This window comes from Dermochelys coriacea, chromosome 1, assembly GCF_009764565.3.
Source record: "Dermochelys coriacea isolate rDerCor1 chromosome 1, rDerCor1.pri.v4, whole genome shotgun sequence".
In the NCBI taxonomy this organism is placed as follows: domain Eukaryota; kingdom Metazoa; phylum Chordata; order Testudines; family Dermochelyidae; genus Dermochelys; species Dermochelys coriacea.
In genome coordinates this window covers 45360727-45375369 of record NC_050068.2, presented here as the reverse complement: position 1 = coordinate 45375369, position 14643 = coordinate 45360727, and the positions used below count along the sequence as shown (strand labels likewise).

The 14643-nt window shown below is 37.0% G+C and overlaps 1 protein-coding gene across 11 annotated transcripts in view; it reads right to left on the bottom strand.

Moving 5' to 3' along the window:
* Positions 1-14643, bottom strand: part of PAN3 (poly(A) specific ribonuclease subunit PAN3) — a 127651-nt gene that overhangs the window by 76483 nt on the left and 36525 nt on the right. For all 11 annotated transcript variants that reach the window (XR_006277639.1, XM_038387852.2, XM_038387855.2 and 8 more), the window contains 2 exons: positions 13973-14039; positions 11168-11238 (listed from right to left, as the gene is read on the bottom strand). Coding sequence is in view for 10 of the 11 variants with exons in the window: in XM_038387852.2 (XP_038243780.1) it covers positions 11168-11238; positions 13973-14039 (138 nt within the window). In the remaining variant the exon portion in view is untranslated. The remainder of the gene's footprint in view (positions 1-11167; positions 11239-13972; positions 14040-14643) is intronic.

The window sequence follows — 14643 nt, the reverse complement described above, 5'->3', positions numbered from 1 at the left end:
AGAAAGTTGTCTGTTGGTTGTTAGTGCAATAGTTATGGATGTGGATGCTGAAATTGGTTCGATTATTGAAAATGTGGGGAAGAATTTTGACTCTGACAAGGCAGATCTGGCTACTTAGCCACAAGTGACAGATTCTGTTCACTATTTTTTGGCAGAAAACAATCCTGTTAATTTAAAACAAACAAGGCAACTATTAAAATGGTGAGTCTTTGCTAATACTCCTAATGTTAATGTTAATTGCCAGTGTAATGTACAGTTAATGTACAGTTAGATGCTTGTCTCCTTGTTCCATTTTACTTGTTTGCTTTTTCAGCTAAATTCCTCATCTTCCTTTGTGAACCATAAAACTGAGTACCCAAACTTTTCCTTATAGCAAGTGAGAATGCCAACATGAATATATGAAGGAATATATGGAGGCAAATCACATGCTGGATGGAACTTGTAGAACAGTTGGAAAAGGACTGCACAATTGAAAAAAGGTATGTAAACCTGCTACAAGATGCAGAAGGGCATGTGGCACAATACTCTCATCTCTTGGATATTTTGCTGTATTTAGGTGAGAGATGTTAAGCTTTGAGAGGTTCAAGCGAGAAATTAGACAATTTCTTGTAATGGTAATTTTTTACATTTACTGGAATTGCTTGTAAGGTATGGATAGTGTGTTGCAAGACCGTGTGAAAGCTATTAAAGCTTGTGCCACAAAAGTAACATACTGTAACTGAATTCAAAATGAATTTTAGTAGGATCATAAGAAAAGTATGGCAAGCTATTTTTTTTTTTACACAAGGTTAATAAACCTGATTACGTCTCTATTATGTTTTATTGCATTCCAGACCTCTCCTGATGGAACAAATATCTCAGGTGTTTATGTATGTGGAGGTTTTGAAAGACAGAGCAAAAGATTCTTGCGAATTTTATAGGTTTAATTGATATCCACACCAAAACTACGGAGGATATTATGGAAGTTATTTAGAAGAACTAAAAAACCTGTTTAGATCCAGCTGATTGAAGGGGACAAAGCAATGAGAACAGAGCTAATGGCTGCAGCACACAAAGCTATTCAAAACTGAATTCAGTGGGTAAATCAAAACGAGTCTTTCGTCCCACATGCTACCCATTCACTGAATCTTATTGGAGAATCAGCTGCAATGACTGTTCCAAGTTGTTTTATTTTTTTGGAATTGTTCAAAGATTGTATTTCTACTAGTGGTTGGGATATGTAGAAAAAGCATATTAGCATTACATTAAAATGTCAAAGTACACAAGATGATCAGCATGGGTAGAGGCCATGTGCTAGACAAGATCAAAGCTTCAAACAATCTTATGCCAGTACTTAATTAGAAGCCAACAGATTGCAAACAAACATTACACAGAGGTTTTTGTTTTCTTAGTATTCTGCATCTCAGCAAAAACATCTGGTCAAAAATTAATGCTGTGAGCAAAAAAATTGCAGAATTCAGATCTTGACATTAAAACGGATAACGTTTACTTGGTGGCCTGCAAGATGCTTTAACAGAATTATTGTCTCCTGGGTTTGTTGCATGTAAGGAAGCTGTTGATTCACTGGCTGAAACATTAGGATTATCCACACAGGTCAAAGAGAAACTATTTCAAAGGGAAAGTAATGCCAGATGAACTTGCAAAGGATGAAAAGAAAGGTCATTGGATCTTTAAAGTTTTGAATGCAAGGTTTTCAACTCCATTTTAGACAGTATTAACATAACTGGATGATAGGAAGCACAAGTATGAAATGGGAGAAATGTCTGCTTTCTTTTAAAAGAGGAATAACTGAAAAGTCTCAGCAGTGACAACTTGAAGAGCCACACTCAAAACGTAGCCAGCAGCTACCCTTGTGGTTTTAAACCCTGAGAGTTTTGACAATGAAACTGAGCTCTCTGACAGTTTTTGCAAGCAAATCTTTAAGGATGACTTGGAAACCAAAAGCACCCATTGAACTACTTAGTTACATTCTAAAATGATCTTTAGATGAGAAAATCCCTAACAGAAATAGCATTGCATAGATTTTGCTATCTTCTTTTAACTGTGGCAGCTAATCAAAAGAATTTCAGCATGCTAAAATTAAATCACTAAGAACATCTATGGGGCAGGAAAGGGTATGCAATCTGGCAATTATTTCTAGAGAGAACTCGGAAGCAAGGTGGACAGACTGGGATGAGTTAATGAGATTGCTTTAGAGAAGACTAAAGTCCCTTTGTAAGAGTATGTAACGGTGATTGGGGGGGTGGGGGGAAGGTGGCAGTGGGAGGCAGGGATGCCCGTATTTGAGTCTTCTAACTGGGCCCGGAACATCCTTGGTACAGCACTGTTTCCCAGTCTCTTTCAGGAGAAATCCAAGTTGCTGATATGGATCCATAAAAGCCCATGTGGTTTGGATCCCAGTTCTAAGAGCTCTCTCTTTCCCTTCATGTTCCACGATCACCATTCAAATCAATCAATGCACTCTTGCCTACCATCCTTATATTTGAACTTCTGAGGGCTGGAAACAGTGGTTTTCAGCAATGGGCCGGAGGCTCTGGAATTAACTGCCCTCAATGGGAAATCAGAAGAATCGCTTGACCTTCAGCACATGGTTCAGAGCTCATCTGTTACAGACATGGAATATGCTGATATTTACAATGTTGTCACTAGGATTAAGACTGCATACAAGTTTCAATGCTAGCCCCTATTTTCATTTGCTCATAACATTCTTAAATTTTCACCTTTTGAGATGAAACTTTCACTGGCTGAAAATGACTTGGCAAAGTGATCAAAAAATGGTTGAGTTATTTGAAGGCAAGTGAAAAACAGTTCTTGTATTATAAAAAAATTCTTGATACTTTCAGTTTGGTACAGAAATAACAGGTCATTCGCAGGATGTGCTTTGGAGTACTACATGAAAACTGGCTTTGATCCGAGTTACAAATTTGAACATTGCATGCTGCTGAAATAGTACATTTTGCAGTTTGTTTTAATTCACAACTTAGGAACACAGCACAGGCAAGTATTGGTTGGTTGGTTAGTTGCACAGCATAAGAGTCCCTGCAGACCTTACAAACTCCAAAAGGAGTAAAAGAAAGCTGCTGCACTCTTAGGTCAGTCTACACTCAAAAGTTTAACAGCACAGTTATATCAGTTAGAGGTGGGATTTTTTATTTTTTTTTTTTTTTTTATATAGCTATGCTGGCAAAAGACTTACTGTAGATGCAGTGATACTGGCAAAAAAGTACTTTTTTGCTGGTCTCGCTGGCAGAGCTGCATGAGCAAAACTTCTAAGTGTAGACAAGGCTTAAGATTTGAAGCAAAGAACCATGCTTAGAAACATACCTTGGGAACTCCATAGCTGAGGAAGGCAAAAAGTGCATTACTAAGCTGTAAATTTCTTAAGTTTAAAGGCCTCTTTTATGATGTCTTACAGTGCATAGAACACAGCATTATGGCAGTGTGTAACCAAACAGTTCCAGATAACAGAATTTACACACAGAATTTATGTTTTTTTTAATAAGAAAGTAGAGTTCAGAAGTCTAGGAAAGTGAAAGTTGGGTTTTCGTTTTAAAAACCCTAGAATATTATATATAAAAATTTTGAAAAAGTTAAAGATGCATAATGAAGCACTCAAAATGCAGGGAATAATAAGGTTAAGGATTCATATGCAACCTTTACTCTGCCCCCTGTGTTCATGCATCACTATACAGTAGCTCTTCCTCAATAATGACATTCTTCCTGTCACTTTAGATACAAGTGTAGTATCTTATATCATGTATGGAAGTCTAGAAGATCTTTCCCTCTTCATGTTCCATTACAGACATATGAAGAGTTCATAGCAAGTCATTCTTACACAGCACACTACATATACCTATGTTAGGTCTAATACATAACAGAGAAATCTTGAAAATACACAATAGCCATCTAGATGTACAGCAGAGTTGCTTTGAGGTTTAATTACCTCAGCCCTTGAATTGTAGCTATAGAAGACCGTGTGCCTGGTAGAAAAGATATGTAGCTGATGAGTGCTGACAAACCTATTAAATTATCCTTTTTCTAAGGTATGTCTCACAGAAAAAGACTAAGTTATTAAAGTTACTCCAGTCATAAGATATACTGACTTTATTTAGGTATAAATAACAAGCAATAAGATTTTTTTTTAAAATCACTAGTTAAGATGAGAGCTAGAAGTTTGTTCTTTCAAATAGTTAGAAGAATAAGCATTTTACCCTGATGAAACTTATACGTCATCAATTTCTGAAACTTTCTATAAGTAAATGTAATTTTGAAATAGTTTAGCTTAATGAAATAATGTAATGTGCCCACCTACCCATAAATTAAATTAAACCTGAATAAAAAAAACTATTTAAGAACACACCATACTTGCACAAAAAGAAAATATCAAGTCAGGTCTGTTAATTAGTAAGTATCAATTCTGTGGAACGCTACTGAACAACTGAAAACTGGATAACAGAGTTCCATAAAACTGTAAAAAGACAACCAAATAGCATAGCAGTCTTGATACACGCCTTGTAGTAAATAAGTCAGTTTCTCCACAGTAAAGAAAAACTTTATTCTAACTCTTTCTGTTGGAGGATAATCTTGTTTCCACATTTGTGCAATAACCTTCTTTACAGAAAGAAGCAAGTGATTGCATAACTGTTTAATAACATTTTATTATTGCAAAAGTATGGTATAATTGCACAATGTAAACTTCATGTTTGAAAGAAAAGTTTAGTCCAGTAATGATCTGAAGTCTTCTCTGTAGCCACAATCCTGAAAATTACAATGAGTGATGACACAAATGTGGAGTTGCTTGGTAATGAGTACTGATCTACCCCTAAATGTGGTTTACGTACTGGATTTCTGAGATGGTGTGTTAGACTATCAGGGGAGCAGACAGTTTCAACACACTCCCACGTGGTTAGATACAGTCATAAGACCAGTGACTGCAAACCATTACGGCTGAATGGATTTAACTGTCTGAACAATGGAACATGGATGGGAATATTCTCCTAGAGTGACTTTTTTCTCCTTCTGGTTCAGCCTTGCTGGCTGACTTGGGGAAGACATCACACCACATCCCTGTAACAAAGAACATTGAGCAATGTGGTAATTGGGGCCAGAGACACATAGAGTTGACTTTCTACAAGAATGCTGAAGAAGTGCTCTGCGTAGCTCAAAAGCCTATTTCTTTCACCAACAGAAGTTGGTGCAACAAAAGATATTACCTCATCCACCTTGCCTCTACAAGAATGCAAGTTGGTTCTGTTCTTTTACTGTAATTAGGGTGGCCACTCTCACATTCTCAGTGTACTGGACATTCCAGTAGTTGTGGGAATGGAGTGGGCCCGCCCCTGTCGGCATGCGGGGTGCATGGGACCGCACTGCCCTGCCACCACCAGTGTGATCTCGCATGCACCATGTGTGTGAGATCAGGCCGGAAGAGTTGCATAGTGTGCTCTTCAAAATGGCATTCCCCTGTCAGATACTGAACAAAACCATGTCCGGTTTTGTCTCTGTTCAATTCAAAACCAGATGAGTGGCCTCCCTATCTGTAACTCGAGAGAAACATCTTATTTAAACACATTATTTAAGGAACATACAAGGAATTATTTAAGCTCAGCATGCATCAGTGTGGACACAAGAACAAATGAGTATAAACTGACTACCAGGAAGTTTAGACTTGAAATTAGACGAAGATTTCTAATCATCAGAGGAGTGAAGTTTTGGAATAGCCTTCCAAAGGAAGCAGTGGGGGCAAAAGATCTATCTGGCTTTAAGATTAAACTTGATAAGTTTATGGAGGAGATGGTGTGATGGGATAATGTGATTTTGGTAATTAACTGATCTTCAAATATTCAGGGTAAATAGGCCTAATCCCCTGAGATGGGATATTAGATGGATGGGATCCGAGTTACCCCGGAAAGAATTTTCTGTAGTATCTGGCTGGTGAATCTTGCCCATATGCTCAGGGTTTAGCTGATCGCCATATTTGGGGTCGGGAAGGAATTTTCCTCCAGGGCAGATTGGAAGAGGCCCTGGAGGTTTTTCGTCTTCCTCTGTAGCATGGGGCATGGGTCACTTGAGGGAGGATTCTCTGCTCCTTGAAGTCTTTAAACCACGATTTGAGGACTTCAATAGCTCAGACATAGGTGAGGTTTTTCGTAGGAGTGGTTTGGTGAGATTCTGTGGCCTGCATTGTGCAAGAGGTCGGACTAGATGATCAGAATGGTCCCTTCTGACCTTAGTATCTATGAATCTATGAAAGACTAAAGATTAGAGCTGCTCAGCTCAGAAAAGAGACTGTGGGGGCGAAGTAACAGAGGTCCATAAAATCCTGAATGGTGAGGAAAAAATGAACAGAAAAGTGTTATTTATCCTTTCACACAACATAAAAACCTAGGGTCACCCAATAAAAGTAATAGGCAGTAGGCTTAATACAAACAAGAGGAAACAACTCACAACTAACCTTGGAACTCATTGCCGTGGGATGTGGTGTTGGCCAAAAGTATAAGTGGATTAAAAAAAGAACACATGCATAAAACGAACACAACAGAGAATGAACAGATCCATGATGACAGTTAATTAAGGGTAAATATGAAAAAAATTGAATTATAGAAGAAATGCTACTTTACTTATAGTATGTGATTTCAAAGACTACTGTAATACATATGCACAAGATAGCAGAGCAAAGGTTGCTTGTTGAAACTTCACTTTTGAGTGCTTAATAGACTTTGTATGGAATTCTATTTAATTTCATATTAGTCAACTAATGTTTACAGTTTAAGAAATGAGTTTACATGACAAAGAACAAAACGTGAGTTTATTTTTTTAGATGAAAAAAGAGAGAATTCCCAGATGAGTGCTTGCTACTGAAAGACTCAATGCCTCAAGGTGCTGGCCCCAATTCAGCAGAGGATGTTGGTATGTATTATCTTTAACCACATAAGTCCCTTAGTCCCATTTAAATACGACTGAATTCACTGCTTCAAGTTAAGCATGCGACTAAGTGTTTTACTGGGTTGGAGCCAGAGTGTTCAGCACCCTGCAAGACTGAGCCACTAATGATTTCAAGACAGTGTACACATACTAGTGGAAAGCTGTATAGAACATAGTAAGAACAAAAGGTGCCAAAGTACACTGCTGCTGTCAGCAACTGTAGAAACATGGCATGAGCAGGACTAACGTGGAAATTAGGTCTGGTTCTGGGAAACACAAATATTCCATAGGAAATCTGGAATGGTTTAGGCAAAGTTCACCTCTTCATGCAAAGATTTCTCTAATAGACTAGCTAAGCACGAAGTCTGGAAGATGCACCAAATTTGAATAAGAAGTTTGTTTCTGATGAATCTCAATCCAGATAACCTCTCCAATATCTTCCACTCTTCAGTCCAATTTGGAGAAAATCTTTTGTTCCTAACTTCTAGTCATCCAGGGCCAGTGAAGAGAGATACTGAAGGACTAGAACTCTTGTTATACAGCTTGTGGTATATGTAGAGAGACTAGTACAAGCAGCACAGAAACATCCCAATAGCATGGCCAAACGGAATCACAGGATGGTTCACTCATTCCAACCACTGTACCAACAGCTGTCGTCACATCAACAATTATCACTTCCACAGGGTACATCTACACAGCAATAAAAAACCCCCACAGTACTGAGTCTCAGAGCTCAGGTCAACTGACTCGAGCTTGCGGGGTTCAAGCTCTGGGGCTATAAATCACAATGTAGACATTTGAGCTTGGGCTGGAGCCCGGGCTCTGAGACCCAACCCCCTTGCAGGGTCTCAGCCTGGGCTCCAGCCCAAGTCTGAACACCTACATTGCAATTTTATAGGCCCTCAAGCCCAAGTGAGCTGACCCAGGCCAGCCGCAGCCATGCCACAGATCTTTTAGCACAATGTAGATGTACCAATAGAGCTATTCTCTAGTTCTGATTCAGATAAAGAACCATTCAAAAGTGGAAATAAAACCAAGAAAATTATTGGGAACCATGAGGACAGTTCAGTTCCAATGAGTTTGAAGGTATGAACAAAAAAAAAAAAAAAAAAAAAAAAAGAATGGTATTTGTGGACCTTCCAGGCTGACCGGTGAAGGTAAGTGGTAACCATAAGTCTGGATTGGTGGTAACAGTCTCAGAACCAGTTTACACAAAAATGTCACTATAGGTTTTTCTTTAAACCTATAAAAGTGCCATCCCCTTAGCATTGGTGATTGCAATCAATTATACCATACATATTTTATGAGCTATCAAAACAAAATTACCAAAGGAACCAGAATGAATCCAAAGAGCTTTTCCAGGTTGAGAGAAATGATAATTTATGCTAATTTAAAATATAATCTTTCTAAAAAGAAAGAATTTCAATATATTAAATGTTGAGACAAAACGTTAAACTCCAAGGAATCCAAGTTCAGGATGACACTCCATCTTTAGCAATTGGTATTATGCATTTTTGGAAGATGACAAAAAAGGTACAACAGCATTAAGTTAAGGACAGAGTGTTAATCTAATATTGAATATCCCAGCTCTTGTTATCATGCACCACAAATTTATTATTTGTGTACGTAGTTTGTAAGAGAAAAATTGCTATAAGAAATTTTCAAGTAGCTATCTAATTGCATTTAGGCTAATGATATTCAGAGAGGTTTAGGGTCGGCAGAACCACCACATAGATTGCACCCACAGAAGTGTTCAGCTCATTTGAATTTTTCATTTTCAGTATCCTGTAAAATTTCTTAAATTTGTATTCTTAGATTTACTGTAACTTAAAATTGTAGTGCAGCAATCTAATAATTACTTGATGGGTGAAAGGAAAGATTTTACAGTTTCAAGAATGTGTTTATCAAAGGCCATTTGAAGGTAATTTTTAGAATGTTCATGTAAAATTAAGAAGTTGGGTTAATTTTTTTAAAGCCAATCTGTAGCTGACTGATTACAAGGTATTTAAAAACATGTAATGTTTTTAAACCCCTAAATATTATAAGCACCTCAAATAGCCCCAAGCACACAAACCTGTATTTCCAAACACTGATGGCTTCACAAAAAGCAAGGAAATTCATAGTTAAGGTTACCAAGTCCATCCTTAACTTACTTTGTTGTAACCAAGTATTGCAGCTCATAAGTAGTATAGGATCACCCACTGTTCTGAGGACTCTGATAGGATCATATGATCAGCAATATCTAGGCACAATAAGATTTTTTTCAGATGGAATAAACTCTGAATTTCCTTGTCGAAGTCAGCTATTTAATAAATCTTTTATAGAAACCTTTATGAATTCAATACTATTCAAACATCCCCCTTTTGAAGATGCAAAGCTTTTTTAAATAGTTGAGTATTTTAAGATTCCAAATTGCTAACTTTTAAACAAAATATCTGAAAAGCAATTTCTCCTTTACTCACTTACCAAGACCCTATTCAGGGTGTTATATTTGTCTTCCAAGTCAGTGATAATGCAGGAAATGCTGGTTTTAGACAACTGTTTTCAAGTGCTTTCAGGACAAAACAAAACCCTCAACTTGGGTTCTTGGCAAGTAAAGAGATTTTTTTCAAATAGCTGTGTTCAAATTGTAAGTGCATATGAACTTAGGTCTATACAAACCATTTAATATCCCAAATCAATATATTTCAAACTGTCAAAAGCTCTGCAATTCACCTTATAGGTGACCTGTTGACATGAACTGCAAGCTACACAAACCCCAATAATACAAAAATATGTATTTCAGAATATTAACAGTATTTAGAAAACAAATCCATAGCCATCTGCATTTGTATTCTCTGCAGACTGAAGTCAGTGGATAACCTTCTGCATGAATCGACATTAAAAAGTAGCAGCTACAATGTATAATCAATTAGTAACATTTCAGAGGTTTCCAGTCTGTATTCCAATTAACAGAAGTGCTAAATTAGTTGTAAAAGTGAATTACGAGTCAGTTTGTATAAGCCACTCTTTCTGTCAAAGATACCATTTTTGTGACTATGGGTTTAGAGCTTTGATTATTCGTGGAAAAGCAGGAACAAGCTAGGAACTTATACCAATTTCAGGTTTTGCTCTGTATTTGAAACATTGCATTACCAGCCTGGACAAATGAGATTCATTATAGGTAGGTCAATTAAACAACATATAGCACCATAGCCAGTTGGCCTTATAGCATACCAATACATGATGATACACTCCTTCTACATATTCAATTTTTATCGTTGTGTGTATATTTTCATTCTTACCACTTTCAGCAAGTAGTGAAAAGTGTAAGATTATATCCAGCATTTAAAGCAAGTTGTCAGTGCATGACAGCTGGCATTAAGGAATAGGACAATTCATATGCCAAACTATATCCAATATTAGGAAATAGACAATCTGTAACAACATTTAATTTCAAGGAACACTTATTTGGTGGGCCAATTATGGTAGTTTTCATTTCAATCCTTACCTGCAGGAACTATGCTAAGAACCCACAACTTCCAGTACATGGTTAGAGCTACAGGAGAAAGCACAAGCATGCTGAAGTAGCGTGCTTGCAAGACAGTGTACCACTCACTTGGGGGAAATTAATGATCATGTAGGTGGCTTGATATTAGGAAAAAGATGTGAAATTGGTCAGTGAAAGTACATTTTGACTACTATTTGGGACAAGTTGGGTTGCCTTTCTAACGAACAGCTGCAGATCACATAGAACAGATGGAACTCTGGTGTAACCCTGGTTTACAGAAAAAACTTTCTGATCTTCTAGATGTTTATATTTTTTCAAACTAATGAATTCTGCAAGAATCACTGAGGTTCAGGACCCATCCTCCATTTGAAGATCTTATCACAGAACCCTGAGGCTGTGAAGGTCTAAGATGAACACCTGCAAGCCTCTGTTCGCAGCATCATAAGAACAGTTTATTTTAAAGTTCAAGGGGCAGGTCCTTGACGCTCGTGTTCAAAGTATTCTTATAAATGCAGTTTGAAATATGTGCCTGGAATATTTCATAATCAGCAGCAACAGGCTGGTCTGCAATAGCACATCTTAAAGATATCATCTAACTTCTTTATGTAATGAAATAGAAAAGAACAAATGTGACACCAAAACAGCCATCCCCATTTAAAACAATCTAATTTCTTGGGTTCCCTCTGTCCTGCCCTCCATTCTTCTTTTGTCAGTTACAGATATGCCACCTTCTAGAGTTTAGGTGTTGCCTACCTTTCTCCTTTGAGATAAACTGAGGGCAGCAAAGTCATTAAACAAGGATGAAGCCGGTGAAGTCAGTGGGTCTGTAAAAGAATGTTAGAAACATTGTTACCACTATATATTATCAGCACAAACTATTTTGAAAAAAAAGTTCAAATAATTTTAAATGTCACTGGAAAAAGGCGAAAAGGTTTCTTATCCATCCATAATTAAAGCTAATTTTAAAGTCAGAACTGCTAAAAGCATAGTTGCCAGTTTAAATAATTGCCAGTTTAAATAATTATGTGCTGTACTCCATACCACTTAATTCTACAAACATTATGGATGTTGTCTGATTTGCCAACTTTTTATTTAGAAATTTACTCAGGACCTAGAGGCGGTCAAGATGAAGATTTTACAAATAAATTATTATTTCTCCCTGTCCCTACACTTTGCCTCCAGGTCATAAGTATCATAATCTGGATCTCAATCACCACAGTCACCATTTAAACAGGAAACTCCAGATTAAGCATAGATTAAAAATATGGATGTCTCCTAATTGCCTAGGGGATGCCATCTGCTAACACACTAATGTTTAAAAATGTTTTCTGTAAACCGGAATCTCTTTGACCATGGTCAGTATGCCTTCAAAGTGCAGTTCTATTCTAAAGTGTGCCTAAAAAGGGAACTGCAATTTCTCTCACTAATTTCTTAACGAGTCTGTTCAGTTTACACAGACAGTCTAGCAAACCAAAAGTCAGTCTGTTTTTTCCCCTCTTCGTGTATTGCCCCCAATAGCGGATATTTTATAGCTAAAACTTAAATCTCATTTACACCAGCAAAACTCCATCGTCTTGAACAATTAACTATTTTCAATGGGAGTGTAGAAGTACAACTCAGGACAAAACCTGCTCTGTAAAATAATTACTACTAGAAATGAAGTACAAGGAGGAAACAGCCACCTGACTTTCAAATCTCAGGTTGCATTTGCAGGATAAGTCCATGGTACGCTCACATCTTGAATACTGCATGCAGATATGGTCGTCCCATTTCAAAAAAGATATACTGGAATTGAAAAAGGCTCAGAAAAAGGGCAACAAAAATAATTAGGGGTATGGAACATCTTCCATATGAGGAGAGATTAATAAGACTGGGACTTTTCAGCTTGGAAAAGAGACGACTAAGAGGGGATATGATTGAGGTCTATACAATCATGACTGGTGTGGAAAAAGTAAATAAGGTAGTGTTACTTCTCCTTCTCATAACACAAGAGCTAGGGGTCACCAAGTGAAATTAATAGGCGGCAGGTTTAAAACAAACAAAAGGAAGTATTTTTTCACACAACGCACAGTCAACCTGTGGAACTCCTTGCCAGAGGATGTTGTGAAGGCCAAGACTATAACAGGGTTCAAAAAAGAACTAGATAAATTCATGAAGGATAGGTCCTTCAATTGCTATTAGCCAGGATGGGCAGGGATGGTATCCCTAGCCTCTGTTTGCCAGAAGCTGGGAATGAGCAACAGGGGATGGATCACTTGATGATTCCCTGTTCTGTTCATTCCCTCTGGAGCACCTGGCATTGGCCACTGTCAAAAGACAGGGTACTAGGTAACATGGACAGTTGGTCTGACCCAGTATGGCTGTTCTTATGACTAATCATTAAGATAGGGTGTTTTTTTGTTTGTTATTTTACTTGTAAACTGACAAGTGAATTTGCTGTGGCATCTAACACAAACACAGAGCTCCACAACACCACTTCTGTAGCCCCTTTTAGAGGAAGGCCATACTTTAAATGCATGTTTTTACCAATTGGAAGTGGGAGCCACTTCTTAAAGAAGTTAAATATTGAGATATGACTAAGCAGATCATCTGAAGAAATCTAAAGTGTTGTTATAGTCTAAGAAGTAACTAAAGAATATTGTGAGGTTCAGTATTCTCTCACTGGAGTTAAACACTAAATTTGCTCAAGTTAAAAGTAAAAATATTTTCCTTAACTGACAGCATTTCATACACCTTGGGATCTTCCAGACGTTGACATAACCAATAATGATTTTTAAGTAGAAAATGCATTAGCAGCTTCATAACACAAAAATAGGCCTACAAAATATAGCCATTTTTTGAATGGATGGATGGAATGTTCTCAAGTAATATGAAAGAAGAAAGTGTGAAAGGGGCAAGGTATTACTTAAAACATGCTGTGTAGAAATTTTAAATTCCAAGCTCCAAGTTATTTGGCATATGCCACAGAACTCAAGATCCAAAATTCATTAGATTCTGTTAGTGCCAAGTTCCTGTCCTCTGTTACCAGGAGTTTCATATCAAATAGTCTATTATACTTTGGCTGTGGGGAAAAAAAAAAAAAAAAATGAAAAACATGAAATGATAGTTCAATTTTAAATAAAACAGACAAAAATGTGTGATTATGTGCATGCACATATCTACAATGTAAAGGTAAAAAAATTACATATGTAATTTCATTTCACTTTTTCAAACAACTTTTTTTTAGTAAGAAGCATTTAAAAGGGATTATTGTATTGATGCTATATAAACAGTTTCTAAAGTTAACTATCAGGGCTTTATAGTAGACATTCAAATAGGTATTTTGCTTGATATGACTGAGCAGTAAGACAAATTTCTAAGTTTTTCCCCTTTAAAATGAAAGGCAAGCTGAGAGTTAGAAAGTTCACTAGTAATTTGGTTTGGAATACATTAATAAAAAAATATTCTATCACCTTGCAATCAGATTAAAGGGAGGACTAACTCCCTTGAAACTATTTTTTTTTTTCCAAAGATAGCTTTTGAACATACCTTTAAACATATTTCTTTAAAAGTTCTTACCATGGCCTGCATACTGCTTGGCACTGTCATTGAGGAGGCTAGGAGAACTGCTGCTATTTGTCATCCTCTGCAAAAAGTGAGAAACAAAATTGCATGCATAAAATAAAGCTACTAAGGCCGAAGACATATGAGCTAATCTTAAGACTTTATTAATACTAATTAGAAGATTAACATCCTGATGGCCATGGTCTCAGGGTAAGAAGACGATATGTGCTTATTTCAATTTAATAAATTGCTCTACACAGATTCTGATTGGTGGTTGACAAAAAAATGTTGCGCAAATGAGAGAAAACAATTCTAATGAAAACCACACAACACAAAACAAGTGTATATTAAAAACAGCATTATCTACATCAACTACTTATAGATTAGGAGGCCCTACTGTATCTAAGGTTCTCCTCCTTTTTCCTATAATTTCTCAAAATGTTAGAGAAGGCCGTGGCTTTTATTACTTGAAGATTCCTTAATGCTGCACTCCCAGGACGACGACTCCTCTCCCCATTATATGCCACTATCATCATATGAGACTCTTCCCCTGTGGAGAGCTGTCAAATTAGTACAGCATTTGGTGGCATCTTTTGAATGATGGAACCCAGAGAATTACCAAGCATAGTGGGGCTTTCAGGAAAACTATACAATTCCTGTGGCTGTGCAACATGTTAACTCTTTCA